This window comes from Microcebus murinus, chromosome 1, assembly GCF_040939455.1.
Source record: "Microcebus murinus isolate Inina chromosome 1, M.murinus_Inina_mat1.0, whole genome shotgun sequence".
Classification (NCBI taxonomy): domain Eukaryota; kingdom Metazoa; phylum Chordata; class Mammalia; order Primates; family Cheirogaleidae; genus Microcebus; species Microcebus murinus.
Window position 1 is genome coordinate 2,998,298 of NC_134104.1, and position 20,072 is coordinate 3,018,369.

Here is a 20,072-nt window from a genome sequence, read left to right on the forward strand (position 1 = left end):
CATCAGTGGCCCCTGGTTTTGCTCTTCCTGCCGGCAGGCTGAAGTCACGGTGACCTTGGGGACGGTGAGTAACCCGGGTGATGCTCCGGAGAGGGTGCTTGCCCACCGGCCGGGCGCGGGTGTCCCGCGTCCTCAGCATCCCGAGTGTCCGGCTTGCCCTGCGCTTGCCCAGCCCAGCCCAGCTCCCCGGCGGGGCGGCTCAGTGCTTCCCTGCCCGGCTCCCCCAGCTCCGTGCGCCTCCCTCGCCCTTTCCGATCGCACGCTGACCCAGCCAGGACGGGGGGCCCCTTCTCCCCCAGTCTTGCACCGTCCTGCGCCCTCAGAGCCGGGGAGCCGCCCACCCGCATGGAGCTCTGAGCAGGCAGCCCTGACCCCGCGGCCGGGAGTGGAGGCCGGTCTCCGCTTTTCTTTCTCTGGCCAGTGCTGCCGAGTTTGTCCTTGTGCTGGGGGCTGTGATCTCGGAAGCGGGCCACTTAGGAGATTCCAGTGCCCAAGCAGTGGCCACTGGGCACGACGCACGTTAAGGCGCAAGACCCCAGCCCTGCCCTTTGTGGACACATGGCTGCTGCTCGCGTGGGCTGGGGGAGCTTCTGCATTTCTGAGCTGCTGGAAAGTGTCCTTAGATTTCAGCGGGTTACAAATAGCTTGGCCCAGTGTCCACGATGAGGGAACATCTTCTTTTCTTGGGGTGCAGAGAGAGAGCGGTCTGATTATGGCTAATGATACTAAACCAAAAAAAATCTCCACTTTTGTGTTTCTCAGCAAATGGGAAATTTCTAAGAAAGATCTTGCTGTGCGAAGATTGCTCACAGTCGCCTGAAAGCCACGTTTCCACTGGCCCGGGTGCCACCCGGCTCCTGTGCCCCGCTGACAGCTCCCTCTCAGCACTGCGCCCCCGTGGGCACCCCTTTCTCGGGGAATATCTGCTCCAGGCAGGGGGCTCCGCCTCCAGCGTGCAGCTCTGCCGTGGGCACGCGGCTGGCAGGGCGTGCAGAGCCCCCGACGGCCCCTGGGAGCTCAGCACCAGGTGGAGGCCACACACCGTCCAGCCGGCTCCTCTCTTTGCAGAGTCCCCGCCTTGGGGTCTGTCTCCTGGGCCCTCCTATAAAATGTCAGCTCGGACTAAAACCTGGAGCATCGGGCACAGGGCAGGGAGCAGTGGGAGGGTCCCCAGCAGGGCTCCACGACCCGAGCTGCCGGCTCCCAGGGTGCTGGTGCCCGAGACGCCCGCACGTACCTCGTTGGGCTCCCAGAGCCAGACGTCGAAGGTCGGCTTCCGCAGGGCCTCGATGGTCTCGGGGGAGAGCAGGTACTGGAAGGACAGGAGCTCAGTGTTAGCCGGGCACCGAGGACCCCCGTGGACACAGGGTCTGTGACCCTGCACGTGTGCGGCGGGCACTTCTCCTCCTGCTCCTGTTTCCTTTCTAAGACGCTTGTGCACAGACTCAGGCTGCCTTCGGGAAAGGGCAGGTCGGGGAGGGAAACCCCACCCGTGGCTGGGCAGGGGCAGGGGACAGAAACCCCACCCGTGGCTGGGCAGGGGTAGGGGACAGAAACCCCACCCGTGGCTGGGCAGGGGCAGGGGACAGAAACCCCACCCGTGGCTGGGCAGGGGCAGGGGACAGAAACCCCACCCGTGGCTGGGCAGGGGCAGGGGACAGAAACCCCACCTGTGGCTGGGCAGGGGCAGGGGACAGAAACCCCACCCGTGGCTGGGCAGGGGCAGGGGACAGAAACCCCACCCGTGGCTGGGCAGGCTCAGGGGACAGAAACCCCACCCGTGGCTGGGCAGGCTCAGGGGACAGAAACCCCACCCGTGGCTGGGCAGGCTCAGGGGACAGAAACCCCACCCGTGGCTGGGCAGGCTCAGGGGACAGAAACCCCACCCGTGGCTGGGCAGGCTCGGGAGACAGAAACCCCACCCGTGGCTGGGCAGGCTCAGGGGACAGAAACCCCACCCGTGGCTGGGCAGGCTCAGGGGACAGAAACCCCACCCGTGGCTGGGCAGGCTCAGGGGACAGAAACCCCACCCGTGGCTGGGCAGGCTCGGGAGACAGAAACCCTATCCGTGGCTGGGCAGGCTCGGGAGACAGAAACCCCACCCGTGGCTGGGCAGGCTCAGGGGACAGAAACCCCACCCGTGGCTGGGCAGGCTCAGGGGACAGAAACCCCACCCGTGGCTGGGCAGGGGTAGGGGACAGAAACCCCACCCGTGGCTGGGCAGGCTCAGGGGACAGAAACCCCACCCGTGGCTGGGCAGGCTCAGGGGACAGAAACCCCACCCGTGGCTGGGCAGGCTCGGGAGACAGAAACCCTATCCGTGGCTGGGCAGGCTCGGGAGACAGAAACCCCACCCGTGGCTGGGCAGGCTCAGGGGACAGAAACCCCACCCGTGGCTGGGCAGGCTCAGGGGACAGAAACCCCACCCGTGGCTGGGCAGGGGTAGGGGACAGAAACCCCACCCGTGGCTGGGCAGGCTCGGGGGACAGAAACCCCACCCGTGGCTGGGCAGGCTCGGGGGACAGAAACCCCACCCGTGGCTGGGCAGGCTCAGGGGACAGAAACCCCACCCGTGGCTGGGCAGGCTCAGGGGACAGAAACCCCACCCGTGGCTGGGCAGGCTCAGGGGACAGAAACCCCACCCGTGGCTGGGCAGGCTCGGGAGACAGAAACCCCACCCGTGGCTGGGCAGGCTCAGGGGACAGAAACCCCACCCGTGGCTGGGCAGGCTCAGGGGACAGAAACCCCACCCGTGGCTGGGCAGGCTCGGGAGACAGAAACCCTATCCGTGGCTGGGCAGGCTCGGGAGACAGAAACCCCACCCGTGGCTGGGCAGGCTCAGGGGACAGAAACCCCACCCGTGGCTGGGCAGGCTCAGGGGACAGAAACCCCACCCGTGGCTGGGCAGGGGTAGGGGACAGAAACCCCACCCGTGGCTGGGCAGGCTCGGGGGACAGAAACCCCACCCGTGGCTGGGCAGGCTCGGGGGACAGAAACCCCACCCGTGGTTGCCTGGGGCAGGGGCAGGGGGAGGAGGGAGCGCTAGGGTGATGGGGACGTTCTGTATCTTGATCGTTGTGGAGGGCCCATGACTAAGTGAGTCTCAAGCTCCCAGTGCTCTGCACCTAAAGAACCTCCCTGCATGTAAATCAGGCCTCGACAAGCCTGACAATAAAAATACAGTAAAGTGAAGTCAAGGGGAGAAAAATTCACTGGCCTACATTCTAACACCGGCCAAGGAGCTATTCTGAGTCTCTCTCGTCGGGGACGGCCTGGTCCTAGCCGCGTGGGGACAGCACACTTGCTGTGGTGCCCGGGGCGGTTTGGAGCGCCAGCGCGGGGTGAACTGTCGCAGGGAACAGAGGGCTGCGGTCTGAGACGTCAGGCAGGGGCACTGTTTTGGTGTCACACACGGTCTCCTAGGTCTCTCTTTTTGTTTGTTTTTTAAGAAAGCACTGATGTGAGCACCGGCGCGTTTTATTTTGGATCCACGCTGTGCCTGCGCTTCCCTGGGGTGGGACTGTGAGAGGCGTGGGTGTCCCCTTTCCCTACGGAAAGAAGCGCCAGTCTCCGTTCCAAAGCCTCGGATACTATTCATCGCCGTTCGGAACCCAGTGGGGGGCCTCACCGAGCAGTGGGCACCGGAGCGGACGCCGGCGGTCTGCGCGGAGGCTGGTAGCCGGCGCTGGGGCGCGGGCGGGGGCAGGGCACGGGGCACGCCTGCTGCACAGCCCGGGCCGCCTCTGCCATGGTGCCGAGCGTCCGCACCTCGGCACGAGGGCGTGTTAAATACCAGGGGGCTGGGGTCTCGCTGCTCAGGGGCTGCAAGCGTTGGCGAGACGGTGACCGACATCACCAGACCCTGCGTTTGTAGTTACAGAAAAAACGGGGCACGGCTACTCTCCCAGGGCCCGGCTTCTCTCGTAGCTGAGAAAGCTTTTGTGCAAAAGAGTGAAACTTCCCATCACGACTACGTGTTGCTCAGGGACAGGAGAGCCCATGAAACGGATCTTTAAAAAGTCAGCTAAACGTTAAAGTGGCGTTTGAGTGCAGAGGCCACTCACCACGTTGGCACAGGGCCCTGAGCCCCGACAGCAGCAAGGGGCTAGTGTCTCCTTGCAAACTAAAGTGTGGTCTGGGATCACTTTTGCTAAACAAATGTCGAAGAGGACAAAATACTGTGCCTAAGAATAACCCACACCTCCCAAAGCCCAGGCAGGGGGAGGGGCCGTCTCTGCAAACGTGCCCAGGGCGGGGCTCCGGCACCAGGAGCCTGCGTGGGGGGTGGGGGGAGCGGTGCGCACGGAGCTTGAGTGTCTTCGGGGCCAGAATGTCGCCTTACCTTGGGGTAAGTGGGGACGTCTCGGCGAGGTGTCAACTTCTTGTTGTTATCCAAAAAGCTGTACTTACAGGGGCAGTTGGTCCTACGGAGAGGAAGCAGAGATTAGCTTCAGTCTGGGGGTTCACCTGTGCACCCCACGGCGGGGCCCTCATCAGAGCAAAAGCAAAGAAAAAAACCCAAACCCCAATCCACATCCCTGAACCCCGCAGACCCCTGCGGCCTTATTTGTGCTGGGAGAATCAGTCGAGCAGGCAGCGGGGACGCCGCCCGACCTCTGACCTCACCGGGCTGGTGGAAAACACACAGGGCAGATGGCTCCCTTCACCCTTTGACACGCTTCTGAAAAAGCTTTTCGTAATGACGCAGCAAGACGCCCTTGTTCCAAGGAATCCAAACGACACAGGAATACAGACAGTAAAAAGTATCCAAGCCGTCACTTTATCCGCTTCTTTCCCCCGAATCCCACACCCTGAAAATAACTTCAAACGGTTTGGTGTTACCCTTCCAGAGTGTTCCTGGGCACGGACAGCCGCCTGGACTTTTAAACGAAGGTGGAATTGCACAGATTTACTCTCTTGCACTTTGCTTTTGCCGCCTGATGTGCCGAGCTCATTCCGTGCTGCTGCACAGAGCTACCTCCGTTTCCGGATGAGGCCGAGTGTCTGCCTGGTCCCCACGGCGCGGTCCCCAGGGCGTGGCTGTGGCACCCCGTCATCAGTCCAGCCCCAGTGCTTCCAACTGTCTGTGCTACAGTGTTGGCAGACGAATCTTCCGCGTGACTCTGTTTCCCTTCACCACTGGACATCAGGACACCCCACACAAGAGCAGGACAAAAGGAGCCAGGTGTGTGCGGCGGGGAAAGCCACCTGCTGACGGCACGGCGGCTGACCGTGGAGGGCCTGCCCCCGCAAGGCCTGGCCCCCGGCAGCGGGGTACGCCGGGGGAGGGAGGCTGGGCAGATCTGGGGACCACCTTGGACGTTCACCTGCTTGGACGTGAGTGAACACGCCCGTTCAGGTGGAGCATGGTGGGGGCGGGCACACCCAGGTCATTTGGGATCCCCCAGGCTGGGGCACGCACGGCGTCAGCCGAGCAGCAGAGATTGTGCAGTGTGTTAACAAAGCTACCTCTTCTGGGAGAGCGGCTTAATACAGCAGAGCGAGAGCGGTAAAGAGCCTACACGTCTGCTCTGGGGAATTCTGAGGAAACGAATCAAGCAGGAGCCGACGGCTCTACGAACAAAGACATGCATCGCAGGGGTATCTGTTGTTACAGAAACGAAAATCCAAACTAGAAGACGCCGAGCGTCCCCAAATGGGAAGCCATTTAAGCCACCCTGATGGACTACGCTGCCGTCGTGAAGATGGTTATGGGTGTTATTTGAAGTGAGCGGACTGCAGGTGAAAAGGGAAGATAAAACTGTTACGTGCGGCGTGCAAGGAAAGATAATCCCGAAACATTTACCGAGGCCGGGCGCGGTGGCTCACGCCTGTAATCCCAGCACTCTGGGAGGCCGAGGCGGGAGGATTGCTCGAGGTCAGGAGTTTGAAACCAGCCTAAGCAAGAGTGAGACCCCGTCTCTACTAAAAATAGAAAGAAATTGGCTGAGTGGGGTGGCTCACGCCTGTAATCCTAGCACTCTGGGTGGCTGAGGTGGGAGGATCACTCAAGGTCAGGAGTTCGAAACCAGCTTGAGCAAGAGTGAGACCCCTGTCTCTACTATAAATAGAAAGAAATTAATTGGCCAACTAATACATATATAGAAAAAATGAGCCGGGCATGGTGGCGCATGCCTGTAGTCCCAGCTACTCGGGAGGCTGAGGCAGGAGGATTGCCTGAGCCCAGAGTTTGAGGTTGCTCAAACGCCACGGCACTCACTCTAGCCTGGGCAACAGAATGAGACTGTGTCTCAAAAAACAAAGATTTACAGAGCTATGAGGAAAAAAGAATACATTTGGTGGGTTAACAAAGAGCACTCCATTGTGGTCTTCTGGAAAAATCCATGAGCTGCATGTTGGTTACAGTTTAATCTATTTATTGTTCACAACACTGTCAGTGAGAAAGCGGTTACAAAAAACCCTATTTTTTAGTTGCTTTTCAAAACTAGTTGTCAAGACTCAGAGCAGGATTGTGCCCGGGTGTAACTGGGGGTCTTGCCGGGACCACCCCCATCCCTCAGCACAGACCGGGAGTGTCGCAAGGAGACGGCGCCATTCTCAAACTTAGGATGATAAATCTACTTCCTCTTCCAAGAACGAGCCCTCGGTATTGTTTTCGCGGCATGCTGCTCTCTCTTCCCTGGTGGATCCACTGCATAAAGAAAGTCCTCTGCCTTCCTGGGGTGGTTAATCCTTCCCCGCCCTGACGTCTCGGGCGTAAACATTTGCGCACGAGCCATCTCTGTGTGTCGTCTGCGGCCCCCGGGAGGGTCATGGAAGTCTTCACCCAGCAGGGCGGTTTGACAGCTGGAATCCAGCGGTTTCCCGGCAGATCCCAGCGCTGGGAGCAGTGAGGGTCCGAGCCCGCCTGGCCAGGCAGCCCCTCGCTCTGCGTTTGTTGCCACGGGAACAAGCATCCTCAGTGCACAGAGCCTCCCCTTGTCATTCTGTTTGGGGCTGACACTTCCTGGGCTCCCCATCCTCCCCTGCCCTGCAGCCCAGTGCAGGGGTCAAGGCCGTGTGCTCCTGGTGACAGTGGAGGTCACAGAGTCCCGGAGCCCTGTGTTGCCCCCGCTGCTCCTGCCGCCTGCCCAGCCCGGAGGACCGGCACCTTCCGCACTGCCGGCGGGTGCGGGGGCCAGAGTCCTGCCCTGCCCTACCTGGGAGCCGGCGGCTGGGCCTCTGCCCTCCGGACGGGCAGCCTGCTCCGGGGTGCCGCCGGGCGCGGGGCGCGCTGTGTGCGTGTGAAGGCAGGTCACGGCCCAGGCTCACGCCAGCTGCGCGGCACAGGGCTGGGCCGACCGCCGGCTGTGTCCTCTCCTCTCTGCTCCCCGAGGAGGCAAGCGCGCCCGCCCCTGGCTGGGCCGACACCTCGCAAGTGTGATTTCTCTCCCTGCAGTGCAGGCGAAGGGACATTTTAACACGCCTGGTCCCAGGGACCTCGACCGCTACACGGCACTCACGCGTGGTTAGAACGGAACCCGCCGCCAACGGCAGGGGGGTAACGCAAACAGCCTGTCGTCTCTACTCTGAGTTTCTTTCCATATAAAGAAACGGGAAGGGTTTTGGGCGGGGTGGGGAAGGGGCCTGGGCGGGTGAGTTGCTGTGCGCGAGACCGGAGCCCTGCGTCTGTTTTCTCTAGACGTGTGGGCAGCCTGGAAACTCCCGCCCCCTTCCGTTTCAGGTGGAGGCGTCCCGTGTTTCTGTCTCTCACCTACGCGGCTGCTGCCGGCGCCGTCTGCCGAGAATGTCGCTCCACCCGCCTGGCCGGGACTGGAGAATCTCCCCTTCTGCCGGCGCCAAGAACACGCGCTTCCGGGGGGAGCGTGGACAAGCACGCTGCTCGGAGGAGCCCATGGGCCCGCGCTTGCCCCCGACGGCGCCTGGCTTCCTCCCATGTTCTGCTTCCCCACGGGGCGGGGCGCGGCTGGACCAGGCCCCCCTAAAGTCTCATGCGGGAGTCCTGACCCTCAGTGCCGTGGGCACGGCCGCGTTAGGAGACAGGGCCGCTGCAGATGCAATGAGTCGAGCGAGCCGAGGTCAAGGCGACCCCCTACGCCAGGGTGACTGGTGTCCTTGTAAAAAGGGGCATTTGGACCCAGAGACAGACGGACACAGGGAGAGCGCCAGGCGAAGAGGGGCGAGGGGTGCAAAGGCCACGCCAGCAACCACGAGGCGCAGGAAGGAGAAGCCAGGAGGGGGACCCCGGAGCCTCCAGAAGTGGCAGGGCCTGGACACCTTGACGTTGGACTTCCCGCCCCCGGGACAGGGAGGATACAAAGGCCTTTTTCTCACTGTTCTTTTTTTGGAGCTGGATGCAGTGCCGCTACCCCTCGATCCGCAGGAGGGTGGGCGCCTACCCCGCCCCGAGCCGCGGGTGCTCTTCCGGCACCTGGCCACTGAGCAGCAGGCCCCAGGCGGAGCGGCGCCTCCACACCGTGCTCCCCAGGCCAGACCCGACGGAGTCGCACCAAGCCCGCGGCCCCCGCCGACCTCCGCAGTGGCCGGCCACACCTTACCTGCTGCTCCTGGCCGCCAGCTCCTCCCTCATCTTCTTGATGTCGCTCTTGCATTTCTCGATCTCCACCACTTTCAGTCCTTCCACTGGGCAAAGAGACACAGCAAGGGGTTACCGGGGCAAACGCGGAGCCTCTCGCAAGGCTGGCGCTACGGCCGTGGGGGGAGGGGGGTTCCCACTGCTGCCCCTCCCCCCTCCGCCCCCGACCAGCTCAGCCACGACAGACTCTCACGCCACGGGCACGGACGCGGCCACGGGGAACCACGGCATCCTTCCAGCTGCTCAGTTTCCAGGGGACCCCCTCCCCCTTCCCTACATCTCCCCTCACCCCCTTCTTGCTCCATACCCCTAAGCACCAGCTGAGGACAAACAAGTCTTCTATTCCAAAAAAATAAAAAATAAAAGAGAGAAAAGGGCAGAAACGTGTCCCCATGCATTACAATGCAGCGAAAGGCACCCCTTTCTCCTCGAGGATTAAGATCTCATTAAGATAAAAGCTTTCCATTTTAAAGTCCCCAGCGGAGCAGTTCGCCAGGAGAAACTGTTGACTCAAAGCAGATGAGAAATAAACAGGCGCAGTTAAGGATTAGCAGAACCGGGGCTTGGCCGCCGCATTCCCGGAGCCCGGAGGCAAAGGCAGTCGGGCGCTATTTTTCATCGGGAAAACGGCCTGGAGCTCAGGCTGCCAGGCGAGCGCCAAACTTCAGGACGCTGGATCTTGGCAGGCTGCACACTGAGCCCAGAACGCTGCCAGGAGGCAAGGCAAGCAGCTTTTGCAAAGGCTTTTAGATCACAATCGGCTCAGGAGACAGAAAAGAGCTCGGCTACTTGGCAATCACACCTCCATTCTTATGCAAAAAGATCCAGCCCACAATGTCACCGTATTCCCCTTTTCATCCAGCGTGGCTCTGAAAAACGCTAAAAATAATACACGAGTGATTCCTAAAGGAAAAACAAAGCGACTGGGAGACTTCAGCTGGTTTCTGACAACACCCCCCTTCCCCGCTCCCCAGGAGGAAGCGCCCCTGCTCTAGAGAGCCAGGCAGGGTGGGTCTCCCAGGGCAGCCTCCCGGGTGGGTCTCCCAGGCACTTCTGGGGCCGGAGGCCAAGCGTGTCCCTCACTTCTGGAGGACAGTGCTTCTTTCTGCCCAAAGGGACGAGCACCCGGAGGGTCTGGTGTTTGGGTCTGGCTGTGCCGGCTGGCTCCGTGCCAAGGAAACCTTCTGCGCCCCTCCCTCGCAGGGAGGGGGCCTCGGGGACCAACACGCAGGGCCTGAAGTGCCTGTGGCTGGAGCCAGCGAGGTCACCATCCTGATGGCTGGGTCTGGGCATGCTGCCAGGGAGGACATGGGGCTGGGGGGGAAGTGGGGCACCCGAGGGCTGGGGGGAAGTGGGGCACCCGAGGGCTGGGGGGACATGGGGTACCTGAGGGCTGGGGAGGACATGGGGCACCAGAGGGCTGGGGGGGGACATGGGGCACCCGAGGGCTGGGAGGGGACATGGGGCACCCGAGGGCTGGGGGGACATGGGGTACCTGAGGGCTGGGGAGGACATGGGGCACCCGAGGGCTGGGGGGGGACATGGGGCACCCGAGGGCTGGGAGGGGACATGGGGCACCCGAGGGCTGGGGGGGGACATGGGGCACCCGAGGGCTGGGGGAACTTGGGGCACCCGAGGGCTGGGGGGGGACATGAGGCACCCGAGGGCTGGGGGGGACGTGGGGCACCCGAGGGCTGGGGGGGACGTGGGGCACCCGAGGGCTGGGGGGGACCTGGGGCACCCAGGGGCTGCTGCATTTTCCTTCCACCAGCAGGAGTCCACACCTCCGTCTGGAGTGGGGGTCTCAGTGCCACGGCACCACGGGCCCCGGGAGGACCCTGATGGCTGCCACGGGTTGTCCCCTGAGCAAAGGCGCCCAGCTCACCATGCAGGTCTGCACACGGACTGGGAAGCCCAGCGCAGCCCCCCAGGACATCCCCAGGCCTGCCCGGCTGCAGGGGGTCCCTCCCCGAGGGCTGAGGACCTGCCACTAGGACACTGGCACGAGAAAGGGGTCGCGTCGACACAAGAGGGAAGAAGGGGCTCAGCCTTGGTGACACGAGAAAGGCAGCGAATTCTGAAAGTGAACAGATCTGGGGAAAAAAGAGCATGCGGTGTAGCCTGCAAACGGGGACGCTGCGCCCCGCGGTCCAGGGTTACATTCACCACGTTTTAAATGTCATCTATCTGAATGTGATCGTCGCAGGAAGTGTAGGAAATACACAGCACCTCAAAGAAGAATGTTTTACAGTTTATCTATGGTCGTATGGGCCCAGAAAACAACTTACTTATTTAATAGTATGCATTGGTAATCCTCGTATGCCTGTGCATCCACAATACCAGCGCTGTCCAGTCCGTCCATCCATCCACCCCTGTATCCTATCTGTCTATCCATCTATCCATCCCTGCATCCTATCTGCCTACCCATCCATCCATTCATCCATCCCTGCATCCTATCTGCCTATCCATCCATCCATTCATCCATTCCTGTATCCTATCTGTCTATCCATCCATTCATCCATCCCTGCATCCTATCTGTTCATCCATCCACCCCTGTATCCTACCTGTCTATCCATCCATCCATCCCTGCATCCTATCTGCCTATCCATCCATCCATTCATCCATTCCTGTATCCTATCTGTCTATCCATCCATTCATCCATCCCTGCATCCTATCTGCCTATCCATCCATTCATCCATCCCTGCATCCTATCTGCCTATCCATCCATCCATCCCTGCATCCTATCTGCCTATCCATCCATCCATTCATCCATCCCTGTATCCTATCTGCCTATCCATCCATTCATCCATCCCTGCATCCTGTCCATCCATCCATCCATCCATCCATCCATCCATCCATCCATCCCTGCATCCTACCTGCCTATCCATCCATCCATCCCTGCATCCTATCTGCCTATCCATCCATCCATCCATCCCTGCATCCTTTCTGCCCATCCATCCATCCATCCATCCATCCATCCATCCATCCATCCCTGCATCCTATCTGCCTACCCATCCATCCATTCATCCATCCCTGCATCCTATCTGCCTATCCATCCATCCATTCATCCATCGCTGCATCCTATCTGTCTATCCATCCATCCATCCCTGCATCCTATCTGCCTATCCATCCATCCATCCCTGCATCCTATCTGCCTATCCATCCATCCATCCCTGCATCCTATCTGCCTATCCATCCATCCATCCCTGCATCCTACCTGTCTATCCATCCATCCATCCCTGCATCCTATCTGTCTATCCATCCATTCATCCATCCCTGCATCCTATCTGCCTATCCATCCATTCATCCATCCCTGCATCCTATCTGTCTATCCATCCATCCATCCCTGCATCCTATCTGTCTATCCATCCATCCATCCCTGCATCCTGTCTATCCATCCATCCATCCCTGCATCCTATCTGTCCATCCATCCATCCCTGCATCCTGTCTGTCCATCCATCCATCCATCCATCCATCCACCCCTGCATCCTATCTATCCATCCATCCATCCACCCATCCACCCCTGCATCCTATCTGCCTATCCATCCATCCATCCACCCCTGCATCCTATCTGTCCATCCATCCATCCATCCATCCATCCATCCATCCATCCATCCATCCACCCCTGCATCCTATCCATCGATCCATCCATCCATCCATCCATTCCTGCATTCTGTCTACCCATCCATCCACCCCTGCATCCTATCTTTCTATCCATCCATCCATCCCTGCATCCTATCTGTCCGTCCATCCATCCATCCCTGCATCCTATCTGTCTATCCATCCATCCATCCATCCTCCATCCATCCATCCCTGCATCCTGTCCATGTATGTATATATCTATTCCTAATTTTAAAAGGCAAAACTGGGATCAGGCCATTTGTTTTGTTTTCCAACTTGCTATTTTTACTAATCAACAGCCACGGGCCTTCCCTGTGTTACCGGCCGGCCTCCCAGCTTATGGTTTCCGGCTACTCACCTCCCGCCCCACCTAAAATGCTTATTTATCAAATTAAGCGGGATAAAGAAACACCAATGGTTTCATGTCAGTTCAGATCAAATTTTGCTGCTAAAAGATTATGCAACAAACCTACAACTTTTTTATTTTCATTTTTCAACACAAGGCGCTGTTTAAACAGCTCATGGTTTTCGACGGGTGCACCACGTCTGGACTGGAGCTGGGGTTCACTGAGACCAGCCTCCCTGGCCTTTTACTGGGCTGACGTTAAAATTAGGTCTCTTAGGCAACACAGCACAATGTCACCAGTTTGAATTCCAGAGAATCGGAATTTACAACAATTAAGTTTATGGCGAGACCGTTTGCCAAGGAAACTGATAGTAACAAGATGGCAAAAGTCGAGCATTAATCAGTGGAAGAGAAAAACAACATGTCTCGGAATGACAGGGCTGGAAGGGAATGCCTGGAGGAGGAGGTGGCCCGGACAGAGCAGTGCCGCGTCCTGGGGCTCCTGCCTCCCTGCCCTTCTGGGACACCAGGCTGCCTTCGGGGGGATTCCACAGCCCACTCACTGACCCATCCCAGCCCCCTCCACGCCATCCAAGAGGGAGGAGCAGGCCCGTCCGATGGGACGTGGGGCTCACGCCGAGAGGCCTACAGGGACAATGGCAGAACGAACGACAGGCCACAGGGTCCCTCGTCCTGGCCCGCTCATCTGTCCACCGTCAGACTTTAAGGATAGGTGGGTGCAGACCAAGCACCCCAAACTAGAGCAGAGCCCCCCCCCAGCCCACTCAGCACTGCCGGGGCCCTTGCAGTCCAGCCCACGCCCGCCCCTCCTGTTTCCCGGACGAGGCTTGGGCCTTGGACACGCTGACTTGCAGGGTGAGCCCTGGGCTGTCCTCTCGGGCTTTCGGAGAGAGTCCATGGGCTTCTCAGCGACACAGCCCACCCGGAGTAGGAGCTTCACAGCGACTTTCTAGGAGAGACGCTGGTTGCGGGAAGGGGCCTGGCGGGCAGGGGAGCTGAGAGGGCGCTACGGAGGCTCTGTCCTTCTTCAGCTGTCCCAGCGGGCGGGGCTGCGGGGACCTGGCAGGCCAGCCCTGTGGCTGCAGAGCTAATGAAAGTGTTTAAAGACAAGCGTGGGAAGGGCCGTGTTCCGGCGCTTCCTCCGGCCCGGCTGAGGATCTGCCCAAAGCGCACTCCTGAGCGGCAACGGCAGAAGCAAGGCTGGGCTTTGGCGTCCAGCCCTTGCTGGGGTTTTTGCGTGACTTGTATCAGACTTTGTCCCTGGGGTCAACTCTAGCGTGGCCCACACTGTGTTTAGGTTCTGGCCCAAGCCCAGGGCCTGGGGACAAAGGGTGGGTGGAGCAGGGCCGCCCCGTGCGGTGAGGCAGACCAGGGGGGACAGAGCAGGGAGCCCCTTGGTGCAGTCCCCAGCCTCGCGGGGCGAGAGCCTGGCGCTGCGTTCCTGAAATCATCTTCAACCTAAGAGGGATCCCAGATTCCTGGAAGAAGGCTGAGCATTTTATATAAAAGGGAAGAAACACTGTGAAAGTCAATTCAGAGAAATGGAGAAATCTGTATTTGAGTCAGAGGAATTATATATTTAATAATGTCAAAGAAGGCCGGGCACGGTGGCTCACGCCTGTAATCCTAGCACTCTGGGAGGCTGAGGCGGGCGGATTGCTTACGGTCAGGAGTTTGAAACCAGCCTGAGCAAGTGTGAGATCCCGTCTCTACTAAAAATAGAAAGAAATTAATTGACCAACTAAAAATATATAGAAAAAATTAGCCGGGCATGGTGGCGCATGCCTACGTAGTCCCAGCTACTCGGGAGGCTGAGGCAGGAGGATTACTTGAGCCCAAGAGTTTGAGGTTGCTGTGAGCGAGGCTGACACTGAGGCACTCTAGCCCAGGCAACAGAGTGAGGCTCTGTCTCAAAAAAAAAAAAAATGTCAAAGAATAAGTAAAAAATTCCTTTAAGGCAAGTCCATAGCCATGTAATATGAATGTAGTTTAAAGACGGCCAATTCTAGCTAGATGAGTCCTTTAACTTAACAAGCAGAAAACAGCTGGTGACAGCTCATATATACTAGATGAAGCTGTGTGTGTGAGCACACGCATATACACATGTGTCTCCGTGAGGGTGTACACGTGTATGGGCATACATACGCGTCTGTCTGTGTGTGTGTGTGTGCGTGCATGTAGCCATGTATGTGAGTGCATCGGTGCATCCCTGTGTTTATGTGTGAGCACCTATGGGAGTGTGTGTGTGAGTGTATCTGCATGTGTCTGTGTTTACACTTGTGTGCACGTGAGTGCATCGGTGCATCCCTGTGTTTATGTGTGAGCACCTATGGGAGTGTGTGTGTGAGTGTATCTGCATGTGTCTGTGTTTACACTTGTGTGCACGTGAGTGCATCCGCATGGGTCTCTGTGTGTTTGCACGTGTGTGCGTGTGGGTATGTCTATGTGTCAGTGTTATCTGTGTGCCGGTGCATTTATATGTGTGTGCATGTGTGTGTATATGTGAGTGTCATCTGCATGTTTCTCTGTGCATTTACACACGTGTGTACCGTGAGCATGTATGTGAACGTACCCCTCTGGCCTGGGCCCAGAGCGGCAGCGTGTCCACGGGGCTCCTGGCCACCTCCCCAAACAGCTAGTTCCCAGCAGCTACGCAGGGTCAGGGCTGCACTCTGAGAATCTGGCTGAGCAGGGCCCCAGGGGCGGCACGAGGGGTGCAGCCGCAGGCCCCTTCTCCTGGGAAGGACCCCCTTCTGCCCTCCGCAGTTCCTGGAGTGTCTGGCTACCCACGGCCTTGGGGCCAGGCTGTGTCGTCTCTGGGGTCCCTCTGGAGCTCAAGCTCCCTGGGGCTCAGCCCGGCACAGCACCTGGCCACCTCCTGCTCACACAGAGGTCACTGGAGTCTGGAAAGCGGTCAGCTGGGGGCACCCCGAGAGGGCGAGCCCACAGCCTGCGTGGCCCCCCAACATCAACAGGGACAATAAAACCACCTTGAAGATCCAATGATCAAAGAACTCTTAAAATGCCGACACAACTTGAAAAGCATCAGTACGACTATGGAAACCACGTTCCAACTTATTTGGATGAATCAGGTGTTGCACCATCCAGAATTTTCTTTTTCTCGAAAACATCACAAGCGATACAGACAAGACACGAAAAGCGTCATTCGGTCGGTCTTAACAGATCCCAACCAGCCAGACGTTTTGGTGGCTCTGTGACCCCTAACGGCCTCGTGCTTGGATGCTGCTTGCTCAGCGTCTGGGCGAGTGACCGGGGTGCCCGCGGCCCAGCCTTGCCTCGGCACCGGCAGAGCTCTCCGCGCCGCCGAGCTGCGCTTGAGCCCAGAACCGCGAGGCCCGTGGCCTTCTGGCACCGGTCCTTACATTACGGCTGAGGACACAAAGGACGGGTGGCTTGACGCTGTTTTCCTCGCAGAATGTGGGCTTTCTGGTAGCTGAATCAAGACTCGAACCGGCTCGGCTACTCACTAGCTCTCTGCTGTGCTTTTGCATGGCCGGAAACCCAGGGGTGGCCGTGCAGCAGACACGTGCACTGGGACCACAGCGCGGGCCAGTGTGGGGACACGGTCCTCCTTTATGCAAAAGGGGACCCGAGACCCTGAGGGGAGGCTCCGGGAGGGGCTGAGCGCGTCCCTGCCACGGAAAGAACACGCATGCCACACGCTGCTTTTAACACAGAAAAGAAAACGCCCAGTCGGGGACTGCTCTAGCCTCTGCTGACTTCAGAGGGAAACCTGAAGCCGGTGCCTCCGCGCTCGGCTCCTCCCCGTTCCAGGTGGCTGCCTGGAGTCGAGGTTAAAGGGCGGACTCGGGGAAAGGAAGCAAACCCACTCACGTTCGACCCTCTTCTCCAGCACTGCCAAGTGGTTCGCGACTTCGGCTTTCAGTTCGTTGATTTTGAACGCTCTAGGGATGAAAAAAGAGAGAGAGAGAGGAAACATAACCCTGTGAATTCCCAGAGCTAACACCGGTTCGGCAGACGGCTACCGGGGCTGGGGAGGGGCCGGGGGCCGAGAGCCGGGAGTGGTTTGCAGAACTCGCGGTCCCGCGGGCAGGGGAGCGCTCCCAACTACCGCGAGGAGTGCTTTCTAACACGGAGACACCTGCCGCACCACGCGGGCAGGTGTACTCATGGCCTCAGACCTGGGCAGTGGACACAGGGGCTCTGCCCGTGAAGTGGGGACGGCCCCGTCCCCACGGCCTGCCCCGCTGGGCACAGACACCCTCAGGGGACCTGGTCTCCTCCCTGGGGGCTCCAACCCACTCAGTTAGACGGCGCACCGGCTTTTAAAAAAATGGTCTCCACTTGCCCTTTCCCCCGTTTTAATTACTCTGGGGCAGTAAGATGCCGGAGGGAGAGCTCGGTTTGGCGAAGTGGAAACACAGTATTTACGCTAGACCTGGTGGGGTGACTCAGGATGGAAGGGAAGCAGCCCGACTGCTCAGCGCCCCAGTGAGAAAGCGTGTTTTTAAAGCGCTGTCACAGTTCTGGCAGATTATTCTCCTGGTCCCAGAAGAGCCGGGGAGGGGGGAGAAAACCCTCATTCTAGAAGTGCCTACTCGACAGGGTCTTTGGCACAAGGTGAGCCTTCCCCGGCCCCACCCGGGCTGGCTCAGGTACAGAAGCCACAAAAGGGTTCCACTCCCAGGGCAGCTTCTCGGGGTGGGAGACGCGTCCCAGCGGCCGCCAGCCCGCCTCACGGAGTAGCGGGGCCGCCTTTGCGGTGGAGAGAAACAGCCCGTCCCGCACCGCCTGCTCGGAGGAGCCCGTACCTTGAGAACTGCTCCGCCACCTGGGCCAGCGCCGCCTGCACGAGCTCTTCTCTCTCTGGAAACGAAGCGGACAGGATGGAGCACGGGAGACAGGGAAGGGCGTGCGGGCACCGCGGGCCCCGACCCCACCGGGCGTGCGCGCAGGTGTGGCCGAGGAGCCACCCGGGTGACCTGGAGGGGCGCGCTGGCCTCCCTCGAGCAGCCTGGGCCCCCCGCCTGCCACGCTCTTTCCCTCCCCGGCCCCGCGGAGAGTGTCCGGGGCTCCCGGTCTCCCGTCCTTGGCAGCAGCTATAAAAAGCAGGCAGGACCGGGTCTCTAAACACGGGAAGTTTTCCCCGTTGCCTGGGTCTATTTTATAGGGGCAATTACCGTGACAGAGTGAGTTCAAGTGCAAAACACGGTGTTCTCATGCCGGTCTGCGGAGAGGAAGCTGGCCGGGTCAAGCGGGTTTGTCCCTTTGTTGCCTGGCCCGTAAAAGTGGGCTGGGCGGCTGGTTTTATAAGGTCTACCAGGGCCGAGTGCACCCTGCCTGGTTCCCTGTGTCCCGGCCGGGCCCAACGCCGGACCCTCGCCGGGCTGAGTCTCGAGTTCCCGTTTTCTATGCTGCCCTGATGCCTAACCCTCCGCTGTAAACAAAGTAAATAAAAAACAAAACAAAACCAGCCCAAACAAACAAAAAATTCCAATAATCCAATGTGTCGATGGGGCTCGAAAGCTAAAAATGCTCATATCCTCTGACTCAGCATCCCATTTCTAGGAAATAGGTGCGTACACAAAAGTCACAAGGTTATTTAATAGTGAAACTGTAACAGCCTACGTGTCTGACGAATGTGGACTTGTTAAATAACTGATAATGTATCTGAGCTGTGAAATCATACTCTGCTATTAGAAATAACATCTTGAAAATTGGGAGGGTACACTCCAGAACAATAGTAGTTATCCTTTGGTTATAAGATAATATATGAATTTTTTTTCTTATTTTTGTTTCTCTGTATCTTATGCATTTTTTAAATAATGAACCTATATTAGTTTCATAAAATGAAAAACCATTTAAAAAGCTAATCAATTTAAATTAATCTCCCAAGACCTCATAGCTTTACCCACCAACAGAGAGGATAGACCAGGTGATCTAAGGTTCCCTTGGACTTTAGCATTCAATGACTTGATAAGAAGAAAAATGATGTTTTATTGTATCTCTTCAAATTATAAGAATAAAAGTGTCAGCCGGGAAACTGTCACAGAGCCACGGGCTGGGCCGAGGGCTGGCCCAAGGCCACAGCCCTCAGAAAGGCCCCCACCTGCCAGGTGAGAGAAGTGTCCTCCATCAGTTAGGGTGACCAGGAAGTTTCACAGGCCTCTTTGGTGAACTCGACAGGGTTTTAGGTCACTTGTTATGAAATCTTTGGATAACATATAATGTATGACATAAACTTGAAGAGTTAATGCTCTCGGGGTCTTGAGGTAAATGTCAAAGTCCGTCGAGCAATTAGCGGCCACGGACCATTTTACCTGGCAACAGCGGGTGCCTACGAGCAGGCGCCAACACAGCCCGCGTCCTGGGCCACAGAGAAAACCTCAACCCATTTAGAAGAACTGAAACCATACAGAGTGTATTTTCTGACCGTAAGAGAATCAAACTAGGAATCGATAGCAGGAAGACGGCAGAAAAAGCTTCAAACATGTGGCAACTAAGCAGCACACGTCTAAGCGATTGGTGTGTCAAAGGAGAAGTCTCAAGTGGAATTTAAAAAGACACGGAACTCAAAGGAAATGAAAATACGACACATCACATTTTGGCAAGAGTAACGCCGGCAGGAAGTTTATGGCACCAAATGCTCATATCAGAAGAGAGGGAAACCCTCAACCCCTTAATCAAAGATCCCACCTGAGCAACCTAGGAAAAGAAGAGTAAAATAAACCCACAACAACAGCAGAAGGAATGGAGGGAATAATGGAGAAAAGAGTAGAAAGGAACTAGAAGACAGCAAAGCAATGCAGAAAATCAGTGAAGCAAACAGCTACAAAAAGCTATTTGAAAATATCAATAAGTTGACAAACTTCTGGCATGACTGACAAAGAAACCAAGAGAGAAGATGCAGATTATGGGTACCAGGGATGAAAGGGGGCGTCACTGTGACCTGCAGGCACAAAGGGGTGATAAGGGACGCCACAAACAACTTTACGCGCACTCATTTTACATCTGAGACAGGACGCACCGATTCCCAGAAAGGCAGGAGCTATCGCAACTCACTCCATAGGAAACAGGTCGCTTGAATACCTTGTAACTAACTACTAAGGAAATTCAATTTGTAATGTTAAAAACTTCCTGAAAAGACATTTCCAGGCCCAGACGGTCCCACTGGAGAATCCTACCGAACATTCAAAGAGTAAACACAATTCAAAACAATCTCTTCCAAAAGCAGAGGAGGAGGGAACACATTCCAGTTTATTTTGCAAAGTTAGTATTACCCCGGTACCAAATCCAGACAGAGATAACAACAGAAACTACAGACCGATAGCCCCTCATGAGTACAGACAAAAAAAATCACTAACAAAATACTAGCAAATGGAATTCAGCAACATATACAAATAATTGTACATGATGGTGAAGTGGGGTTGGTACCAGGAGTGCAGGGCTGGTTCTATATTTGGAAACCATCCGTCCCTAGATTACTTACAATACCTAATGCAAATATAAATGCTGTCCAAACAGTTCTTACACTGTCTTTTTAAA

At 57.7% G+C, this 20,072-nt stretch overlaps 1 protein-coding gene across 1 annotated transcript in view; it reads right to left on the minus strand.

The window, feature by feature from the left end:
* The window catches only part of PDE9A (phosphodiesterase 9A), a 94,102-nt gene that overhangs the window by 15,819 nt on the left and 58,211 nt on the right, over positions 1–20,072 (minus strand). The window contains exons 5-9 of the mRNA XM_075999951.1: positions 17,339–17,393; positions 16,401–16,471; positions 8,520–8,604; positions 4,343–4,424; positions 1,238–1,312 (exon numbers count right to left, since the gene is read on the minus strand). Of these exons, the coding sequence (XP_075856066.1) occupies positions 1,238–1,312; positions 4,343–4,424; positions 8,520–8,604; positions 16,401–16,471; positions 17,339–17,393 (368 nt within the window). The remainder of the gene's footprint in view (positions 1–1,237; positions 1,313–4,342; positions 4,425–8,519; positions 8,605–16,400; positions 16,472–17,338; positions 17,394–20,072) is intronic.